The sequence below is a fragment of the Mytilus trossulus genome, chromosome 4 (assembly GCF_036588685.1).
Source record: "Mytilus trossulus isolate FHL-02 chromosome 4, PNRI_Mtr1.1.1.hap1, whole genome shotgun sequence".
NCBI classification, from domain to species: Eukaryota; Metazoa; Mollusca; class Bivalvia; order Mytilida; family Mytilidae; genus Mytilus; species Mytilus trossulus.
In genome coordinates this window covers 16,261,287-16,285,345 of record NC_086376.1, presented here as the reverse complement: position 1 = coordinate 16,285,345, position 24,059 = coordinate 16,261,287, and the positions used below count along the sequence as shown (strand labels likewise).

Below are 24,059 nucleotides of genomic sequence, written 5' to 3'. Positions count from 1 at the left end.
TGCGAAAAAACCGAGGTCAAGAACTAGACCGAAGCCGAAGACTTGATCAAAGGTTGTAAATTGTACGTTAATAAGGTACCGATTTTTCATATTCCGAGTTCACCTGGTCCATAAAGCTGTGTAAGACATTGCCATCACTTGGCGTCCGTCGTCTTTTGGTGTTGCCAGTGTTGGTTAACACAACATTTTCATAATATGGTAGAGCTGTTTAAATTTTGGCTAGAATTAGAAATATAAACATTATAACACTGGCTACAGTTACATGAATATGTAAAAAATAACAAAAAAATTTAAAGTTCGTTTGAGACAAATTGTCGGAATATATTGTTGGGTAAGGATCCCATTAATTACAAAATTAACAATAATATTTGTGTCTACGGTTACATTGTGTACATTATACACCTTATCGCTAATCCCTGCTGATGCAGCCGCTTGAACTTTTGACGCATATAACAATCTATTTTCCATTTTGATCAGATATTTTGTTTAATGACGTCAAAATTTTACGGGGAACCTGTGTGATATCCAGTAATGGCTGACAAATAGCGATAAGGTATATTGTTACATTAATGCACTTCAATGTATGCTTGGTCATTTCTAATATGAGGCAGGCGTAACCTGTGAATGGGGACGAAGTCTGTATGTATTATTTTTTTCATTCAAAATGTTGATAAAAGAAAACGAAATACCGTGCGTAACGTTCCCGATTTTGGTTCTGTTGTTAGGGAATTAGCTGTGACGTTCTTTAAGTTATGACGTCATATTCGATGTAAACAAAAGAAACGCTTTCATCAGGTAACGTTTTTTTCATATCAAACAATTATTAAAATTGAATTTGTATTGAGATCCAATGTTATATTTAACTAGACTGATAAATAAAAAAAAAATCAAAGTCTCATGCAAACAAGACAGTTATCTGCGCAAATGCGGGGAAAACCGGAGCAGGAAGTAGATCTGAAAAAAAAAGTTAAGGATTTTGAGTTCATTAGTACAATGAAAACTTCGGGAAATTTTCCCGATTTTTTTTTTTTTTTTTTTATTGATTTTTCTACCGTAATTGGGGACTTCGTCCCCATATTATTGTTACATTGTTTGGACTCATGGACAAGTTGTCAGCAGAAAATTATATTGATCAAAGCATCAACAAATTCCAAAAATGACGTGTAAAACCATTCAAATGGGAAATCAATGGTCTAATCTATATAAAACAACTTTCACCCTTACATGTACCTGAAGCAATAGTGTAACATCACAACACAGAAAGACACACTATAAAATATCAATTGAAATGGCTGAACTCAATCAAAAGACATATGAACACAAACAAGTGAATATACACTGAATGAATAAATTTGATCTATGACACAATATAGATATAAAATAAATAAAATAAGGGGGTGAGATAATAACCAAATTCAGAAAGACAACCATTGATGACTATAACTTTGAACAAAATGCTTCCATGTTTTGGTTTAAACCTTGAACAAAATGCCACCAAATAGAATAATGTACACAGGTAAATGAAATGTACACTAATGGAGAACAGAAATTATTTTGTTTTCATAGTAAGAGGACAGGAGTGAAAACTTAAAAGTCAAACCAAACAATTATCAAAGCTGTTATATTTTAAAAATATTTTTAAAAACATTTTAAGATATGGACAAATATAATGCCTACCCATGTTAAAATGAGCATAGAGCATGGCATGAAAGAATTAACTCCTTAACATGAAATGACCAAAAGGCATTTTAATTTTTTCAAGCTAGCAAAAACCATTGCAGATGGGGCATACCCAGTCTAAAAAATAACCCAATGAATTATTTCTATTCTATAAGAACAAGTTTATGGTTATTCTAATATACCGCAACTCGTAACAACTATTCCAATGAAATATTTAGGATAAAAAGACATCATTTTTTGAATTGGAGTGAATGACATAAAAATTCTGAGAAATGCATTGTCAACGTCATAAATATGGAGATATACAGGGTCAGTGACTGTTCATTAGAAATGATTATACAGCCAATGGAGTATATCCAAAAATCATACAGTCAAGCAAAAGATCCATATACATCATTATAATGAAATTCCTGAGGTCAAGATGTAAACAAAGTACATTCGATGGAATTTAACAATCATATCATGCTTACAAGGTGTATTTGCCAAAAAAGCAATGGCTATATCGATCAGGAAATATTGCACATCTTTATTACTTTTTTATTCTTAATTGCAGGAACAACATATAAACTTTGCCAAGTTTTTTAACTGTAATTGCTACCATTTCAACTGCCAATGAACATGATGAAACACTTATCTTCTATTGTAGATTTCTACCTAAGTGTATTTCAGAGAGGCAGTGTTCAACATGTGTTTTACATGGATGCCTATAGCTGTGTTGGTTATAGCTGTCATTGCCGGTTATTTCTACTTCAACAAGCCGTCAGATATCTACCTCAGTCGACCTCTCAACTCAACATATGACTATATTATTGGTGAGGTTCTTTTATCATGTTTATATAGCAAAACAAAGCAAACAAACTATTGATAAGGTTCATCAGTGGCGGATCCAGAAAATTTTATAAGGAGGGGGCCGGCACCAGTAATGCTTCAGTGATTCCCAATATAATCAACCAAATTTTTCCCACAAAAGGGGACCCCCTGTGCCCCCTTTAAATCCACCTCTGTCAATTAACTGAGATCGGTTGACATTTCTCGTATTGTTCATGTACCCCAGTAAAAATAATCAATTTTAAACAGTAACCTAAATTTTTGTTAAAACACAGGTATATAATATTTTATGTTATTTCTTGTAGCATAGCTGTCTGTTTAATATATTTTAAATATTTTTCTGTGATTTTTTCATTAAATATTTTGAAAAACAGTTTCTACCACTTAACTAGTGTTAACTTTATTCATTATGTAAATTTTATCCTCTCAATAATTTTTTTAATAAGTTGAACTATCATGAATGAATATATATTATAATCAAGAAATTATAGGATGAGTGTATGAGCATACTGATATCTTCCCTGAAGTATATGATCTGGTTTCCTCAAATACGGAGAGGAGAGTGCCAGACTGTGACCCTTCACTAGGGAATGTGGTGCATTTCTGAGTTTCCTGATCATTTTGTTTCAGTTGGAGCCGGTTCTGCAGGAGCAGTGGTAGCCAATCGCCTGTCAGAAGACAAAGATAAATCGGTTCTATTAATAGAAGCAGGTGGTTCTGAATTAGGAATCCTAGAGTTTGAAATCCCAGCAGGATTTATCGCCCTCCAGAGGAGTGAACGTGATTGGGAGTATTATACAGAACCTCAAAAATATGCTTCACAGAGCATGAGAGAAAAGGTAACCTGACTTGGAGTATGATTACTTAAAGACAAAAGTATGCTTCACAAACTAAGCATAAGCACATCATTATAATATTAAATCCATTTAAAGTTTTTTATGTGAAAATCAAAATAAAAGAATACAGAACTCAAAGGAAAACTCAAAACTGAAATATTACTGCCACTGGAAGAAATATTACATTATTTGCTCGAATGAAAAAAGTCATAAAATATTTTTGCAAAACATAACTTTTACTGTGGATTATAGTTTTGATCTTAATATAATATTTCTGGAGGAAAGTCTGCAGGAATCTTACTTATAAGCACAAAGAGATGTAGCACATGGCATGCAAACTCTTAGATAAATCAAAAGGAGGCAAAATATGAGCAAAACTGTCTTGACAAGTATCAACGGTAAAAATACAAAAAGTTCTTCACAAAAATGGTTAGATTGATTGACAAGGATATTTATACCAACAGTGTTCTCACTAAAACAAGTCAATCCTGAACTCATATGAAATATCTTGACTCAAAATATCACCACTCAGTCAGGTCAGTCCAAAGATGCATTAAGATTTATTCAGTCCACCTGATATAAGAATAAGAAGATGTAATATAATCACCTATAAGACAACTCTCTACCAGAGAGACGCATGTTCTCTTCTTATCTAACCTAAAAACTTTGCTCTAAAACCAAAATCTAAATATCATATACATGTATATAGAAATGGTTAAGGGAAGTAATCTAAATATCATATATATAGAAATGATTAAGGGAAGTAAATCTGATACTGGATTTTATTCTAAATCATCAAAAATATTCCCCTAGCACCTTAATAGTAGCAGCATTATGATAAGTTACAAATAATACTGGAATTGGTGCAAACGTGAAAGGGACAACATATTTTATCAGTGGCTGCTAGAAATTAAGATTTTCATATTATTCAAAGTTTAATTCGGTATGAATAAATTAACATTATAATTAATATACAATGTCAGAGGTCATTTGGCCAAGAGGAAAAATAAATTAACATAATGATTAATATATAATGTCAGAGGTCATACTGGCCAAGAGGGAAAGTTCTTGGAGGAACTAGTAACCTTAACAACATGGTCTATGTCAGAGGTAGTCGCCATGACTTTGATCAGTGGGAAACAGAAGGCTGTACTGGATGGAGTTATAAAGATGTTTTGCCCTATTTTATAAAAGCAGAGGACTTCAAAATGGAGGAATATGCTGATTCAGGTGAATAAAACAAAATGAATTTGTGTGTATTCTGTTCCCCTTATTATTGTTTCTCAATAATTTTGTAGGATTGGTCCAAGGAATAAAACACAATTTCATAGTCTCATTATGCTTTTAAAATAAATTATGCAATTTCAAGGATTTATAATGATATAGGAAGATGTGGTATTGAGTGCCAATGGGACAACTCTCCATCCAAGTAACAATTTATAAAAGTGAACCATTAACTTATCCGGACTTTTGCTGAAATATTCAGAATATCTTTTATTGTTTGTAAGAGCACACTTGTTTCGTAGTTGGGAAGTACAATAGTACATTTACTTCTGATCTTAGCAACAGTGCAAATTTGCCCTATTTTTATTTCATACAAATTTAAACTATTTAAGAGAAACTTTCATTAAGGGTTCTTCAGTGATATTGATATTCAAATTTAAACAATTAGTTAAAAAAAATTTCTGAGTTACCCATTTGCACGATAGAAGGTACCTAAATTGATAGGAATGTAATATGACAGGTCTTACGGGTATAAGACTCTATCAATGAATGATATAATGATGTGTACTACAGGTTACCATGGTAAAGGAGGCTACCAGACTGTATCAGAAAGTCATGTGACAGAGTTAAGAGATATTTACATGGCAGCATCAGAAGAAGCAGGATATAAAACAGTTGATTGTAATGGCAAAGATATGATTGGTAAGCATTTTTTTTTTAAATATGAAATTTTAGATTCTTATTTTAGCAAATACAGTAAAATCTTTGTAAACTAATCTGTGAAAGATTTCATTTTTGTTAGTCACATCACTACACAGTTAAACCTTGTCTCAAACTCGGTTATGTAGAAAAATAGATCACTGATAATTAAAGTGAGATTTAAACTGATAATTTTTGTTTAAAAATTTTGGCAATTTTGAAATGAGGCAGATTTATTATGGATCTTGAGGCATCAGTTGTATCTAACCATGGACCATTTAATTTATGAAAAGTCAAACTTTTTTATGGTTATTTATTCTAAAATATCATTCTTTTTTAGGATTTTGCAAGATGCAGTCATCAATTAAGAATGGACAGAGATGGAGTACAGCTAAGGCCTATCTCAGACCGGTCATGGAAAGAGAGAATTTACATATTAGTGTTAATTCTATCGTAACTAAGGTAAAATGTGTGATGTAATTTAGAGCTCTTACACTAGAGTTACTGGAAAGTACCAGAATTATTTTTGGGTCAATTAGGTTAACAGAAGAAAATCGAGTACAAACTGACAAATGCAGTATTGACTACAGTACATGATCCTCACTTTGATTTATAAACAGTTATTTAGTTGAATCTTTTTACTAAAACACTGAACTGATAATACACATAAAAGATATAAAGATTTCATAAGTTTGAAGACAAAATGACATTGATATTACAGATAATAATAGAGAATAAAAAGGCTGTTGGTATTGAAATGATAAAAGATGGCAGGAAAAAAAGAATTATGGTGAAAAAGGAAGTGATTGTATCAGCAGGAAGTGTCAATTCTCCTCAGTTACTGATGCTTTCTGGAATAGGTCCTAAACAACACTTACAACAGTTCAAGGTGAGACATAACCCTGTTGGCTCCCATTTATTATGATGCTTTCTGGAATTTTAATACTAAATTATATATAGTTATAAATGGGAGGGTTTGTTGGTATGCGACTATCAAATAGATTTTCAATGTTTTTTTTTAAATTCTGATGATTTTAGATATTCCACTTGAAAGAATTGATTGAAAAAAATATATGCCCTAGACCATTAACTAAATGTTTGGTTTTGATAAATTTGACATCTACTGATCAAGAGTTATGCTTCTTTATTTAAGTTAAAAAATTGTGGTTTTGCATGTTTCTGGATGAAAACGACTGTTCCCTAATGGCATAATCTCAAATTTCAATTGAAACACAATGTTTTTTATCATTACATGTATATACAAGTTCAGTTTGAATTTTACGGTTGACATAAACTGTTCTTGTATTATGGTGCTGACCATATTATCTGTGATCACATGGTAGTCTATATTTTAGTATTTCCTTATTTTTTTGTGTACACATATTTCTTACAGATCCCAGTGCATGCTGACCTTCCTGTAGGTTCTAACTTACAAGATCACATGTTCGTTGGTGTACCTATAGAAGCTAATGTAACTTATGGTATAGACATTGACAAAGCTACCAGCATCAAAACACTCCTACAATATTTTATTTTTGGAAAAGGTGTGTATAAATAGAGAAAAGCAAATAACTATAATTTTATCTTAAGCATCATTGAATTTTTCAGTGCAATCCCTAATTTTCAGACTTTCAGACAATCATATGTAAATGTTATCACCTGTTTGATTTTAAACATTGTAAGCCTAAACTGAGGATTCATTAATTATTATTCGTTTGATACCAATTTTTCTGCCTTTCGTGGGTACAGCCTATTACCTTGAAAGGCATAACAAATAAAACTTTAAAAGCAAAAATCATCAGCAAGTCAAGATCTACAAATACACCATTGTCACTTAAGTCTAAATTTAAAGAGTTGTGACTATTTTATGATAATTTTTACCTAAAAGGGGCCATTTTTGAAGATGGAAGTACTCAACACAGGTTTTTTAGACCCTCTAGTTTAACTTAAGACCATGCAGCTTTGTTGCTTTAAATCCCTGATTTAAACATAGAAAGCAATGGAACAATGAATTAGTGATTTTATTCCTTTTAAGGAAGATTAATTTGATTATTTTGAAAGTTAAAAATTATGTCATAGACTTTTTAAAGAGAAATTTACTTTCATAATATTTTATTTAAAGTTTTGAATATTTTTTTTCCAAAATAGGTTATTTGACCTCCTCAGCTTTAGAAGCCACTTTGTACACACATTCATCCAAGGGAGATAAATCTTTCTATCCAGACATACAGCTGCATTTTCTCAGTATAAACTTTGATCCAAATATGGCAAAGAAATATAATCCAAACAACATGGATGACGAAGTAAGTTCAAATAAAATTGAGAATGGAAATGGGGAATGTACGTGTCAAAGAGACAACAACCCGACCAAAATAAAAAAACACAACAGCAGAAGGTCACCAACAGGTCTTCAATGTAGCGAGAAATTCCCGCACCAGGAGGCGTCCTTCAGCTGGCCCCTAAACAATTATATACTAGTTCAGTGATAATGAACGCCATACTAATTTCCAAATTGTACACAAGAAACTAAAATTTAAATAATACAAGACTAACAAAGGCCAGAGGCTCCTGACTTGGGACAGGCGCAAAAATGCGGCGGGGTTAAACATGTTTGTGAGATCTCAACCCTCCCCCTATACCTCTAACCAGTGTAGAAAAGTAAAAGCATAACAATACGCACATTAAAATTCAGTTCAAGAGAAGTCCGAGTCTGATGTCAGAAGATGTAACCAAAGAAAATAAACAAAATGACAATAATACATAAATAACAACAGACTACTAGCAGTTAACTGACATGCCAGCTCCAGACTTCAATTAAACTGACTGAAAGATTATGATTTCATCATATGAACATCAGGCACAATCCTTCCCGTAAGGGGTTTAGTATCATACCATCATAACATATATGAGAAGAACATAACCCGTGTCATGCCAACAACAGTTTTTAAAGGCAGTGCTTTAAGGCCTGACTTTTAAGTCATGAGGTTCATCTTTTCATACGCAATCTTTGCAGGGGGTCTTTTGGCCAGAAATAGATCCGGAAATGTTCGAATTTCTCCTCTTCTTTTTATGGTATGATATGGTTTTTATTTCTTTCATTTACATTGGGGACTAAAGAAACGATCAGTGTGTTTTGTTTGTTTTATAGAACTTGTTATGAGTGTGTATTTTGCATTATAAGCAGTCAACCTGACTACAAACTATCATTATGTGTATTCCGTGCGGAAAGAGGTCGGGTCAATTTCGAGTGTTATCTGACATCTAAAGATTCTTTAATTAGTTCAGACGTTGATATAACAATGAAAAGTCGACTGAACATGATTAATATTGCATCTTCTATAATTCAAAGCGGAATTCGGTTTATGAACGAGAAACTGTAAAGCGTTTTCAATTTCGGTATTAGTTATGTATGTTGTCTACGTATTATCCTGGTTCCCGATACTACGTTCCGGGTATTAGCTTTTTGTGTATGTGATGTGTAACATTACGATCGGGTACCAGCCAATCTACGTGTGTATGTGTACATGATTTCCCGCCAAAATGACCGTTTTATAGCTATGGAAAAAATAGTCCACAAACGTTCCGTATAATGATATCAAATTCATAATTAATCGTAACTTTTTTTTATCTTTGTATAATAAATATAACAAAATGGATTCCACAAAATTGAAAATAGCATTATTTTACGAGGATTTCTCATATTTTTCTCACTTCCGGCGCAGTAATACGTATGTTTCGAAGAAGCTCGAAGAATTTGACAAAGTGAATTGAGAAGGAAACGGATAGATTTACGTCCTTGCTATCAGGTAAAACAAATTAAATGTACAGAACAAGCACATTTACTTCACACAAATAGTACAGGCTTAAGCTTTTTGTTGTCTTATACACGACTGTAGTCTAGTCGACGGCGGTGACCTACAAGGTACGGGTCATACTGGGTCAAGTCTAAATATGTAAACATATCCACGTGCTATTAGGTAGAAAGCATCGTAATGCAATATCTACAATTTTTCCTCCTTTATACATCGTTTAACCAGATATATTTCTCCTTTATAAATCGTTTAACCCGATAAATTTCTCTCAAATACACTTAAACACGGGTTGTATGTACGTATCTTTTCTAGTGTTTTCTTGTCGTTATTAAAGTTCATTTGTTGATGTTTAAATATTTTTGAACGACTGAACACAGGAGTGAATGAATGCAACAATTATATATACTGAAGACTTGGGCTGTACAATGATAGTGTACGTATATCATACTGATAATTATTCTAGCTAGCTAGCAGTAATTATGTTAATTTAGGATGTAATGACAGGAATTCATGAGCTATGCCTCAGGCTTTCTGAAAAAAATATCAATGACAATGTAAACAGGAACAAAACATTGACACGAATGCTGCTCTCTTCTATGTTATAGTTATTTAGGTATGTGTGTTGCACAAGTTTCAAAAAAATTAAGTTATAAAACTTTTTTTCAGGGCACAAACCCACTTTAAAGACACTTGTCTACTGCCATACCCATCCTAATTTCATGCACCATTTGCAAGCAAGAGACTGAATGGTTTGCAAAATTAAAAATCAGGACGGTGTCCAATTAAAACAAAAGAACTAAACTGGATGAATATTGTAGGAGAAATCTAGAGGAAAGTTTTGATTTGTGAAATTGGTTTTCCTGAAAAGTCATTCATCCTAGGCTGCAGAAAGGAACTATAACAGTCCACCACCAACTGACGAGCTAATGTTGAGCTTCACATATGGAATTAATCAAATACCATCAATGTTTGTGTTTTCAGCACAGATTTCACAAGTTATGACACAGCTGTGTTTTTTTATACCTGTTTATAGAGTTGTATACTAAATTTTATTTTTTTTATCAATAAATATATATTGTGTCATTTAAGAACTTGTATTTTGCCAAAAGATGCATACTTAGTGAATGAAAGTGGTGCAGATCATTTTGCTTTGGTATATAGAATTGAATTACAATTGTTCATGTTATTGGAATGCTTATAAAAATAAGGAGATGTGGTACAATGTATATGATATTTAGTGAGTTAATCAAGCAAAAGTGAATAAGAAATTGGTATAAGCAGTTACAGGTACATGTACTACTGTACAATCTCAAACAATGAGAAAAACTCATACCGTAAAGAGAATTTCATATTTACTTACAAGTAAGTTTTGTTTTTGCGTTGAATAATTTTCTTCTATTGTTTTAATTGCAAATATTGGAAGTGGTTAAAATGCTAATGAGACAGCTGTTATGGCCACAGAGCCTTAATTGAAAACTTCTTTTTCATTCATACCAGTAGATTTTGCCTGGAGTTAGAAACATATCTGCCAACTTTTCAAAATGCACATGGGGGTTTTACATGAAAGATGGTTCATATAGTCATACATAACCTTCAAGGGGGCCTTCAAATGGAAGCAGGACAAGTCGCCCCACTTTTTAAAAAAACCGCCACAAACTGATTTATCAAATCGCCCCACATGTGAAATTGGTTAAATCATGTTTAATATTACTCCTGCCAACTTGCCCTACTTATAAAAAAACGGTAATATTTAGATTAATAATATATATATAATTAAAAATAAAAACTCGCACCACTTTAATGAAAACTAATGTACACAGAATACAAACAAACCGAAAATTAATTTACTTACTATTATTGATATATACTGAAATTATAATTCTAAAAAAACCCTGATTGTTAAAGAATAACTAAGTTTTGAAGCTCTAGCTAAAAATGCATTTCATGGGAGGCACATAAAATATACTGTAAACATAGACTATAGATATAGGTGAACTAGGTACAAAAGAACTCTGAATCTTAAATTCTACAAACCACCTCTGTTCTATGGAAGATAATGGTATAACTGGACTAGAAATACACACAACCTGTAATTAACTGCCTTTACAGCGCTTTCGCGCTTTGATTAGAATAAATGTGTTTAGTTCCGACGCAAAGACCTTATCAGTGACTCAATATTAACGCCAAAATATGCAATCTTTAATGACTTGACAACAGTATCGTAATTATATCCCTTCTTAATAAGTCTATTCAAAGGTTTTGTAAGTTTATGAGGTGAATACTGACACCTTTGTGCTTTATAAAGAATATTTCCATAAAAAATTGGATGTGAAATACCTGAACGTATAAAAAGTCTGCATGTTGAGCTATATTTACGAATGATGTCTTTATACCGATGATAAAATTTAGTAAATGTTTTGACTAGTTTGTGATATCGAAAACCCTGGTGTAATAATTTTTCAGTAATACATAAATTTCTCTCGTTAAAATCTAAAACATTGTTACATACACGAGCGAATCGTACAAGTTGAGATATATAAACACCGTAAGATGGTGACAAGGGAACGTCACCATCTAAAAACGGATAATTAACGATAGGAAATGAAAAATCATCCCTTTTATCATAAATTTTAGTATTCAGCTTTCCGTTAGTGATATAGATATCAAGATCGAGGAAAGGGCAGTGGTCATTGTTAGTATTAGCTTTATTTAAAGTGAGTTCACCAGGATAAATTTCATTAATATACATACTGAAGTCGTCATTATTGAGAGCCAAAATATCATCCAAATATCTAAAAGTATTATTAAATTTGTTTATCAGATGTTGTTTTGATGGGTCTTTGCTTATTTTTGTCATAAATTGTAACTCGTAACAATACAAAAAGAGGTCCGCAATAAGTGGTGCACAGTTAGTCCCCATTGGAATTCCGATAATCTGACGATATACGGAATCCCCAAAGCGAACAAAAATGTTATCTAGTAAAAATTCAAGGGCATATATAGTATCAAAGCATGTCCAATTAACATAGTTTTTTTGTTTATTGCTACTAAAAAATGACCTAAAAGAGTTTGAACATATATATTCACATTCTGATTTTTTGAATGCCCATTTAATTAGGTGTGTGAATTTTTTCTTAATGAGAATGTGAGGCAATGTGGTATACAGGGTAGAAAAATCAAAACTTTGAACAGATTCAAAATCACCAATATAAGCATGCAATTTATCAAGTACTTCCAACGAGTTCTTGACACTCCAAAAGTAATTTATTCCACTATTTTCGAAGGCCTTATTTGAACAATTTATTATAAGGTTTTTAATTGTACCAAGTGTGCTGGTAAGAATAATAGACAATTTAGTAGTTGAACAATGGCTTGAAGACGAAATAAATCTATATTTGTAAGGGGTTTTGTGTAGCTTCGGAAGCCAATACATAGTTGGAACTTTCATTGTATTTGGCTCTGCTTGTAAAGCGGTGGCTAAAAGTTTATGTTTGTTACAGATTTCGTTTTCAGAAAATGGAGTCAGTTGGAATGTTGGTGAATTGGTGATTTCCTTTTTCAGAACCTCGATGTAAAATTTACGTCAAACAATAATAATATTATTAGCAGCTTTATCGGCCGGGACAAAAACAAATTCCTTGGCTAGTTCTTTTAGTTTATGTTTGATACGAGAAATAGGTTTATTGTGGTTATTGTTAATAGTAAAATGTTCTTCAAAATGTTGAATACGTATATCAACTATCTTCATTACTGAATTAAAAAAAGAGTCCAAAGATTTTTTGTCAGCTTTTTCCCGTTTTATCCATTTCATACAGTAAGTATGGAGTGATTCGTGGATGATATTACGACACTCATTCCAATTAATAATTGACGGGGGACGATATTTAGGTCCTTTACTGAGAAATGATTTTAACTCTCGGTCTTGAACGATGTTAAGATCTCCTGTTATAACATGGGAAATAGGTCCATAAATATATTCGGAATTACTGCAATTACATGAAGTAGGTGTATTTTCACTGATATTAACATCTTTACACAATTGACTATAATTAAACACAAATTTCCGGGTAGATTTCTTGTAAATATAACAAATAAGAGGTAGCTCAGTATTGTCAAAATATCCAGGAATTTGTTCTTTAACAGAATGGTCGTTAAATATACCGGCCATATTTACAAAATCAAAGCCTTTATTGACATACTTAATTTTAATAAAATGTTTTTTATGATCTTCAGGGCAATCAATTTTGGGAAATAATTTAGAATAACAATATGCCATAATAATTTGAACAATTTCATACTTAGGACTGCTATATGAAATTGTGTTGCAATCCTCCAAAATTTTATTTAACTTATTAACCGGTAACGAACAGAGTTTTGTTAACAGATAATGTCTGCCGTTGTTTTTTGAAATAGAAATTAGGTCCGAAATATTGGTATGATTGGCCCGAAATTTTCTTTGATTGCGATTTGTTCTACAACCGTGAGAACGGTTTTTACGAACAGTTTTAGAAACAATATCCAAAATGTTAACGGAATTGGTTCTAGATATATTACCAATTCCCATGATATTATCATTTAGACCGAGAGGGTAAACTGTCTGTAATTTTTTAATCCAATTTAATTCAATTATTTTCCGTGATCGTACAAACTTTGAATGCGATTCACCAGGCTGCTTATTTACTACTTCTAAAGGTTGAACTGCTAAATAGTTAAAAGGATGGTAGTGCTTCTTAAGGTGTTGGTAAATGATACTTTTGAATTTATTAGGTCTTTTAAAACGATACAGATGTTCTTGAGTGCGTTTTGATAAATATCTTCCAGTTTCTCCTACGTACTGAATACCACATCCCGGTTTGTGTCATGTGAGTAAATAAATAATACTGTTTGTTTTTCAAGTAATATCAGTTTCAAAATTTAAAGAAAATGTGCGACCATTAAACATGGACCTTACCGTATTGTTGGTGGAAAGACGGGGACATGTAAGTCATTTTTTGGCATGACACTTATCGATAGAAGGGTAACCACGATTTTTATTGTTAAAAATGTTAGCGATGGTAGTATTTTTAGATAACCGATTTTGAAAATTGAGACGTGTAGATACCCTTTGAACAAGTTTAGTATTTAGTATTTTTCCGTTTCTTAGTTTCATAATTGTTTTGTTAGTGAATTACATAATAAAGGAGCAAAGATTGGCGTCCAGAATATGAACCAGCATACAATAATTAAGTTAAGTAAAAGTGATAAATTTGTTCGGCTGAAAATGTCGAACGCTATCAGTATAAATTACCCGAAAAAGATAGTGTATATCAGGGTATGACTGATGGCTGACCAATTAGTAGAATGGGGCTGAATATTGAAATACTACTTTTTGATAAACATTCCTAAAGTAATGAACTAGAGCAGTTCTCGCTCGGACACACACTCCATAATCTAGTATATTATAAGAGCATAAACCTGAAGCACGGGGAGGCACTCTACTGCCTCCACACGGCACTAAAGACAAACTCTGTAAAAAATAAAATTGAGAATGGAAATGGGGAATGTGTCAAAGAGACAACAACCCGACCAAAATAAAAAAACACAACAGCAGAAGGTCACCAACAGGTCTTCAATGTAGCGAGAAATTCCCGCACCAGGAGGCGTCCTTCAAAGGATTGTTTATTTCAAAAGGGAGATAATCTAAAACATTATAAATGAAAAAGTCAACAGATGCAAGTTTATTTCAAACGAAGATAATCTGATACATTGTCAATGTTAAAGTTGACAGATGCAAGTTTATTTCACAAGGGAGACAATCTTATACATTATCAATGTTAAAGTCGAAAGATGTAAGTTTATTTCACAAGGGAGATAATCTGATACATACTCTTTGAAGTAGCCATCTTTGTTTGATAAGGGGAAGACATCTTGTCTTTGTTTTTGTTTCTTTTTATTTTTCTTTTGTCCTTTTCACTTAACTAAATTGGCTTAGACAGGATTTTACATTTTTACTGGTAAATTTGTTAAATTTATTGAAGGTTATTAAAAAATAGATAATACCGGCGTTTTAACTTGACATTAACACTCTCATCTGTTATTTATACTGCCATTGTACTTTGAATTGAATTAAGAGAAACTGTATTCTCATTTTAACTAGGGTGTAGTTTGTCTATTAGTACAGGTGTGTAGCCTTGCATTCTTGTCAACTTCTTAAAAGTTATTTAATATAATTACCATCTTGTAATCTTAAATTATTTTTTTTCCCCCAGTCATTGTTTAATTCCTCAGTTGGTCAGTGTGGTTTTCCCGCGCTACACCGACTATAGGTATATATTATCCTGTGCATTTTAAGTGAGGCATAAATCTGTACATTTTTTGAAACATTTGAAATCTTTTTCCTCTCTGTGTGTATTATCTGTATTAAAACTATTGTTGGGTTTATGTCGTTGATAAAATTAACCAAGTTTGGAAATAAGCATATTGAGGGACCTACAGGAAAAAGGACTCTTAGACCCGTTATACTAGCAGATAGTAAAGGCGTCAGACTTCAACAACAGTTCATTCACAAAGACCAGAGTAACATCATCTGGTGGTGCAAGAGAGGTAGGAAAGTACATGAGGCTATTGACTGGTTAAAAACAAATCTGGAAACAGAAATTCAACTCATTGGAGATATTTGGCTGTACATTTGGGTCGGCACTTGCAATCTTACGTCATTTGATCGCAGTACGAGATACATCTGCCTATCATCTACAAAATCTCAAGAAACAGTAGACCAAGTCACGACAACATACAAAGAGATAATTCAATTATTTGCTAAATACCCAAATTGTAAACTCACCTTTCTGGAAACACCATTTTATTCGATTGTCAACTGGAATTCAAAACAAAATCACAAAAACCCTTCAACATTTCTGGAACAAGATCATCTACTCGAACAGCAAGTTATTTTATTAAACAAAGAAGTCAAAAACATCAATTCCTCTCTTGGCACACACTCCCCGGATTTCTCCTACGACTTGTATAGAACCTCAAACTGTAAAACAGCAAACCACAAGGGAAAGAAACAACGAAAATACTTCAACGTTGCTCTTTATCCAGACGGAATACACCCTGACCCAGTTCTGGCCAAAGTCTGGTTAAAAAAGCTTGTTGTGCAAATCTTCCGTGACTGCTGGACTAAATAAAAGATAACCCAATACAGTTGTAGAGAGATATAAATCAATACATATACAGGTTATAGACGACTTTTTCTCATTTTTAGATTTTAATCAATAGGTTTTGTTGCAATATATCACATGTTGTAATCTGACATTTAGTATTATTTTAGATTTTAATCACAATATTTGACTACGATACATCTGCAGTGTCTGTGTTATAACTTCAGTGTAAGGTTATACCAATTTTATACTTTTATTTTTCTCTGTATTCTCATATTGTTTGTCATTTTAACTGTCATCTTGGTTGTCTTTTAATTTGCTGCATTGTATTTTATCTCCATTGTTATTTTTAGATATACCCAAATTTTAGATCTAGAGACAGCTCTCATTTATTTGTTTTTTATTTTGTTTTAAGTACATAATAAATATAAAAGAAGTACATAGTAACCTTCTTAAAGTACTTGTATTTTGATACTGTTTGTCCTTTAATTCTGTTATTGCTTGTCTTTTAATTTGGTGCAGTGTATTTATATTCACTATTAATTTTAATCAGATCCACTTGTTAAAACTAGAGAAAGATTTCATTTTATTTTAAAAGTTTTTTTCCTCAGTTAAAAGAAATTTTTAGTAAGTAGATAAAAATTCTAAAAGAAGTACATTGTAACTTTCTTGACAGAGTCATTTAATTCTAGATCTGTAATCTGTCCTATACTTAATAACCATAACTTAAATATCTACAAGGGGATTTACATAAAACTCATTTTGTATCTTAACCGGCTCCGTACCTTGTCTTTTTATTTCTAATTGTATTATTGCGTACTGATATACAGTAGTACAGCTATATATATTAATATCGAATCATCAGCTCTGGTCATCTATCTGGCACAAACATAATTCACCAGGTTATTACCAGTTACTCCTCCACCCCTCTGACTGGTCAGTGTGGTTTTTCCGCGCTATACTGGTTCAGTTGGGCTTCAGTCTACTCGCAGCCTTAGTCAGTGTGGTTTTTCCGCGCTATACTATACTGCCAGTTTTCCGCTTTAGAGTATACCCTCATTGGTCAGTGTGGTTTTTCCGCGCTATACCAAACACTTAACACAGATTGTTACTAATAGCAGGGTGAATTGTGGTGGTGCCAGGTGAGACTCTAGTGATTTGTATTTATCCAAAAAAGATAATTTTGAGTTTTTACCACCGGAAGTGATAGAAATAAAGATGGCGGCCTCCATCGCCTTGACGAAACCAGCTAGGAGAGTCACTCCAAGAGAGGTTTATACACCAAGCAAGTCTGAAATGAATATGAACTATAGATTAAATGAAAGAAAAGCATTGTTTAAAAAAGTGGAAGCAACCAAAAGACACTATAACGTCGAAATTCAATTAAAACGAGGCACACTTGTTATGACGTATAGTCCAGCTGCTTATGAAATATACAAACAAGCAATATATGAATATTATGATAGTAGTACAACAAAATCATATACGAGGACAGATAAAACTAGCACTACAGATAGTAAAGCTCTGAGAAAAGCTATTGTTGAAGAATCTCTGTCTATAAAATGTAAAAATAGTGGAGACAGAAGACAGCAATATAGAATTAACATGTTCAACACCACAAGCAAGATGGACATTAATGGCCGATCTTACCAAGCATTTATAGAACATGATCTCCCACAAATTATCAAAACAATCAAAATGGATGGGGTAGATGAAATGAACTCTAAAATTATGGAGTTATGTGAGTCTGTCATTGAGAACATAGATACATGTAGATCTAAAGTAGAAATCTGCAGTAAGAATGAAAGGCCCAATATGTCAATGAGTCCAAATAAGAAGACCAAAAAAGAGAGCCGAAAGGAAATCAATACTCCTCAGACAACAGATGGTTACATTGTAGCCATACATGATGAATCACCAAACAACAGTATCAATGCAAATACATCGCATATTCTCTGTCCTATTTGTGAAAAGAATGTAATCGACGGTGACTCCATAGAATGTAGTACATGTAATATGTGGATCCATAAAGAATGCTCAAACCTATCAAATAAGCAATTTTTGAAACAAACAAGCAACGAAAACATGGTATACAAATGTGTATTATGTGACAATCTGGATCTGGACTGCAAAGAAAATAGTATGTTTATGCCTGATATGGATATGGACAGAGAAGGAACATATACACCACTAGATCTCTCAATTGACAATTATGAAGAGGATACCAACATAGAAACAAATCCCGTCAGTTCAGATAATATTCAAGAACAAGATGACGCAGATCATACATGCGTAAAGGACTTAAAGACAACTCATGAGCGTCAAAAAGATATAAGCATATTGAATGATGAAACATCTGCAAAATCAACTATTACTGAAACTCCAAAAGTAAATAGCAAGAAAAGTGATGAAGAAATTGTTAAAACTGTTCTCGTGCAGCACACACCAACAGTACAAGAACCTAGAATTATAGGTGACTTACAACAAAGTCCAAATGCACAAGCTTCACAGAAAGTAAGAGCAAAAAAGGCCAAGAAAAAGGATGCCAATCAACAAGACGAACAGATTGCAGCATTTAAGGCAAGAATAATTATACTTGAAGAACAAAATAAAGACTTTTCAAATACTATAAATATACTCCATAAGAAAAGGTGCATCTCCACAGCTGAGGAAAGGACAAATCTGATTCAACCATACAACGACGAACAAATGCATAGCATGAACTATAGAATGCAAAAGCTGGAAGATACTGTCTCTAATAAATTAAATATCATGGACATAGAGATGCAACATAGACTTCACGTCAACGAGCTCAACATGAAACACCTTATAGAGATAAATGAACTTAAAACAAAAATTAGTACACTTTCTCAAGGATATGGACAACATCCTCCAGTTCAACAAACACCGAACTATACAAATGCCCCCTGGGCACCTCCAGTACAACAAACACTGAACTATGCAAATGCACCACCTACTATGCAAAATATGCACGGCTACTGGCAAAATCTGAGGACACCAGGATATACCAACATACTACCACAAGCATTGTATAACCAAGTCATAAGGCCTCCACCATACGTACAGCCTGGATTCATCAGACCATCGGCTCCAGTAACAACACATCAGACAATCACACCTGTGTTACCCCAACACAATATAAACCGACGAACGCATGAGAAAAGCAACGAACAACAATATGCCTACTATACCAGACAACAGGTACAAAATCCTGCATCCATAGCAAAGCATCATGTAAACCATTTAGGGCACCCCACCCAAATAGCAAGAAATAGCACCAATGACAAAATGCTTCAACCATGCTATAACATTCAACAAAATAAAAGTGATGACCACAATAGTTTGTCTAAAGAGATTAACCAGAAGGTTCCTAGAGAAAAAGCTAACAAAAATAGTAAACAGAGAGCACCAACTACTGATGTACACAATGAAACAAGGCAAACACTTTCAGCTAGGATAGACAAAAACACAACTCAACATAAACATGAAGAGACCAAGAAATCTCCTGAAAACAGTAAATCAAATGCAGGAAACAGTCAAAATAACAGGGAGCATTTTTTAGAACACGGCCGAGCCTCCACAAACAAAGGGACGAAAAGGAGATCGTTATAGGAACACTTAACGTACAAAATGCAATCTCAAATCAGCTTTACGTGAATCAAGTGCTAAAAAGATGTGACATTTTATGCATACAGGAGCACTGGCTATATACTTTCGAAAAGGATAAATTAAAAGATTTCTCATCTTTTCATAACGTAGAGGCAAAGTCTGTAGACGACAGAGCAGACACAGAAATTTTTATCAAAAATAGAGGTTATGGGGGAGTCGCAGTGTTTTGGAGAAATGATCTGGATCATGCTATTAAATTTATGCCAGATGGAAATGAAAGGACAGCAGTTTTACTTTTTAATATTAAGGAGAGACCCTTATGTATAATCAATAACTATATGCCGTCAGAGAACAAAAATAGTGATGAACAATATAAAGACAACTTATGTCAACTTGAAGAAATAATAGACAAATACCAGAAAGACTATGATATCTTAATATGTGGAGATATGAATGCTTCCCTTGTTAGGAATAACGGAGCAAGAGATTCAACCTTCAGAAAATTTAAAGATGAGAACCAATTGCTACTAGTAGAAAATTTTCCAAACAAAAACACTTTCTACCATCATAATGGCCTGTACAAATCACAGATAGACTATTTTATGCACAAGAGCAACTTCCAAACGCTAGAATATAAAGTGGAAATCTTAGATATGGAACCGCTTAATGTCTCAGACCATACAATCGTATATGCAACTATACAAGCAGAAGTAGTAAGAACAAAGAGAAAAACAACTAAAGTGATTAAAAGGCCAAACTGGAAAAGGTGTGACAAAAACATTTATCAGGCCTCTATTCTAAAAAACCTTGATGAAATTAATATTCAAAATCTTAGTTCATCAGCTGAAGAAATAGAAAAATTAACAAACATATTGCATACGGCAGGAAAAGATTCAATACCAAACTACAGGAAACAAGTAACATCAAAAGCAATCGGAAATGGTATTTGGAATGAAGAAATTAGTCAGGCTTCAAAACACTCCAAAAAAGTTTTTTATGAATGGAAGTTGGATGGACAAAACATCGAGAAAAAGCAGGAAATGACAAAAGCCAAACGTCTATTAAGAAGTGCACAACGAAGGGCTAATGCATCTAGGAAAAACACCTTCATAGAGCAGATTATGATGGCTTCCCAAAACGACAACAAGCTATTTCATCAGCTTATACAAAATCAAAGGGGTGTCAAGAAAGTGAATACAGATGTGATGATTTTTAATGCAAAAGAACAGGCAGAACCTGAAGATATACTGGAAGGTTGGAAAAACTACTTTGAAGATCTGTACAGAAGCCACAACACTGACAACGAATCAGAATACAACACCGAGAGACTTATTCTTGCCACTATGCAAAATGAGATTATTGAACAATTAGAAACTAATAGGAATGAAGAGATAAAACAAGCAAACGAAGAGGAAGTTACAGTATCTATCCAAAAGCTTAAAACTGGAAAGAGTCCAGGTGCAGATGGAATCTCAGCTGAACACCTTAAGAATATGCCAACTGAACTTCTACAATATATCATTAACATTATTAACCTTATATTCAAAGAAAAGGATGTACCTTCAAAAGTGAAAGAAGGGGTCGTTACGCCTGTACTGAAGAGTGGAAAAGATAAGATATATCCTGAAAACTACAGAGGCATAACAGTGACTAATTGCTTTTCCACATTGATTGAAAGTATACTTAAGGACAGAATAGAACCCAAGCTTCTACCACAACAAAGTAAACTTCAACGTGGATTTACTGAAAAATCATCGTCACTCAATGCAGCCTTTATTGTTACCCAAAGTGCAGATTTCTACAAAGAAATACTTGCACAACTTGTCCTCCTGACATTAGATGCTCAGAAAGCATTTGACAAATTAGACCATGAGATTCTCTTCAATAAACTCTACCATGACGGCATAACTGGCAACATTTGGATTTTGCTTAGAAATATGTACAAAAACGTAGCAGTTAAAGTGAAATGGGATAATACTCTGTCAGATCAATTTATTCAGAGACAAGGGGTAAGACAAGGAGCCAAACTTTCCACGATACTCTACAAAAGATACAACAACAACATATTAGATGCTTTGGATCGGGCTGATATAGGAGCAAAAATAGGCAACATAAGCGTCGTAGCCCCAACTTGCGCAGACGATATAGCGCTGTTAGCTAGTAATCAACATGAGATTCAAGCACTATTAGATATTGTACATGATAGCACAAAGAGAGATCTTGTGACAATAAATCCAAATAAGTCTGATTTAGTACCATTAACAACAAAATGTGAAAACTTCTCTGTTCAACTTGGAAATGACATTATAGATCAAAAGACAGAAACAAAACATCTAGGACTAGTCAGAGACTCCAAAAATAAGCTGAATATCGAGGATAGGTTGAAAACCGCAAGGAAAACTGTATATGCAATGTTAGGTCCAGGCCTTCACGCACGAAAAGGAATGTCACCTATAGTAGCACTGAAAGTATGGCAAACATATGCAATTCCGAGATGCTTGTATGGTATAGAGATCATGAATTATACAAAAACTGACATTTTAAAGCTTGAAAGACTCCAACAACAGGTCTGTAGACAAATTCAGGGATTGCCAAACAGAACAGCAAACGCCGCCACATATGTTATGCTTGGGGTGGAGCCAATACAGTCAACTATCGATCGTCTTGTCCTTACTTTTTTCGGAGGCATTATTCAGGATAGTGCTAGCATCGAATTTATGATCATAGAAAGGCAACTATGCATGTCACCACCAAACAGTAACAACTTTATAAATAGATTAAAAGAAATTTTGGATAAATATGGCCTACCAAAGGCACAAGAAATAATGAACAATAAACCAACAAAAGAGATTTGGAAAAGGACTGTAAAAAAGGCAATAAACATGCATTGGGAAAAACAGTGGTTAGTAGAGAAAGAAAATAAAACCACTATGCAATATCTTGAAATAAATCAACAGCCTATTGGAAAGCCTCATCAAATCTGGCAGCTAGTACCAAATACAACTATCGAAGTGAAAAAAGCCGAAATTAAAGCAAGGTTAATCACAAGAACTTACACATTACAATCAGACAGAGAAAAATTCACAAGAGGTCGAGAAAGTGACAAGTGCCTGCTATGTGAAACTAGCCGTGAAGATACCCACCACTTTCTGATAACATGTTCTGCATTAAAGATAGAGAGAGATAAACATTTGTCGGTTCTTAAATCCTACATGAAGAACAACACACCAGTTGGAACATTCAACAGAGTAGAGGAACAAGGATTGCTTGTACTATTTATTCTTAATCCATCAGCAACAAAGTTTAAAGAACTATTCAAACTGAAGAAATCAATCTGTAAAGATATTGAAGCTATTACAAGAACATTATGTTACAGTCTTCATATAAAACGAACTTTATTAAATCAGACCAAGGCTTGATTGGATTGCAAATTTATCAAATATACAAGAGCATTATGCTTAACATCAGAATGAAAATTTAAAGTGAAAGACATTGTATATATTGAGAATGTGTCGTTAGTAATCAGGGCATAAAACTTGTGTATAGAGTGATGACTTTTATATATGGGTAATGGTGCTACTAACAGGTCCCTGTAAATATTCATATACATGTAAATATTCATATTCTTATCCTTCGGGAGTGCTCCTTAGATAGGAGGAACATACCAGTAACAGTAACAGTAACAGTTTGAAATAACTTTAATACATCTGGTTTATATTAATTTTGTTGACTTCCTATCTAGATAAAATCTTTATTAAAATTTCTGATCTAAAAAAAACCCATGTACAGTCTCCTTCAAATCTATCTAAAAAACATGAATTGCTGATATATATTATTCCACTGCATGTTGATTTTGATAGCGAAATCACCATTTGATTGGTTGATACTTTCACATGTGACGTCGAACAAATCTTCATATTCACCTCTGAGTATCATATTCCCCATTGAAACGTCGAGACTAAATTGTGCGACATTACGCATGATTTATGTACATTATTAGCGTCTTGAACTTCTTATCATCTAAAAAGCTTTAGCAAATATCATTATCGTGTTCAAATTTTTTTCAGACGTTAAATCAAAAAAACTAATTAAATAATTTTAAAATGCTTATCCATACTGTTTATCAATATGTACATGTTGTGTTTAGTAATGAAAACAAGCAGATAAGAAAACATGCCTGTATGCAAACAAATATTTGAAGTTAAGATTGT

General features: G+C 33.1%; 1 protein-coding gene across 5 annotated transcripts in view; it reads left to right on the top strand.

Moving 5' to 3' along the window:
* Positions 1-5: 5 nt before the first annotated feature.
* Positions 6-24,059, top strand: part of LOC134714776 (glucose dehydrogenase [FAD, quinone]-like) — a 29,966-nt gene continuing 5,912 nt past the window's right edge. Inside the window, exons 1-9 of one of the 5 annotated variants that reach the window (XM_063576329.1) lie at positions 6-52; positions 2,327-2,492; positions 3,139-3,347; positions 4,385-4,574; positions 5,142-5,270; positions 5,608-5,729; positions 5,989-6,156; positions 6,661-6,811; positions 7,416-7,570. In XM_063576329.1, coding sequence (XP_063432399.1) covers positions 2,366-2,492; positions 3,139-3,347; positions 4,385-4,574; positions 5,142-5,270; positions 5,608-5,729; positions 5,989-6,156; positions 6,661-6,811; positions 7,416-7,570 — 1,251 coding nt within the window. In that variant the 5' untranslated portion in view covers positions 6-52; positions 2,327-2,365. Of the gene's footprint in view, positions 76-122; positions 199-459; positions 554-2,326; positions 2,493-3,138; positions 3,348-4,384; positions 4,575-5,141; positions 5,271-5,607; positions 5,730-5,988; positions 6,157-6,660; positions 6,812-7,415; positions 7,571-24,059 lie in introns of those variants that run through there. The other 4 variants (XM_063576327.1, XM_063576328.1, XM_063576330.1 and 1 more) reach the window with 4 other exon arrangements.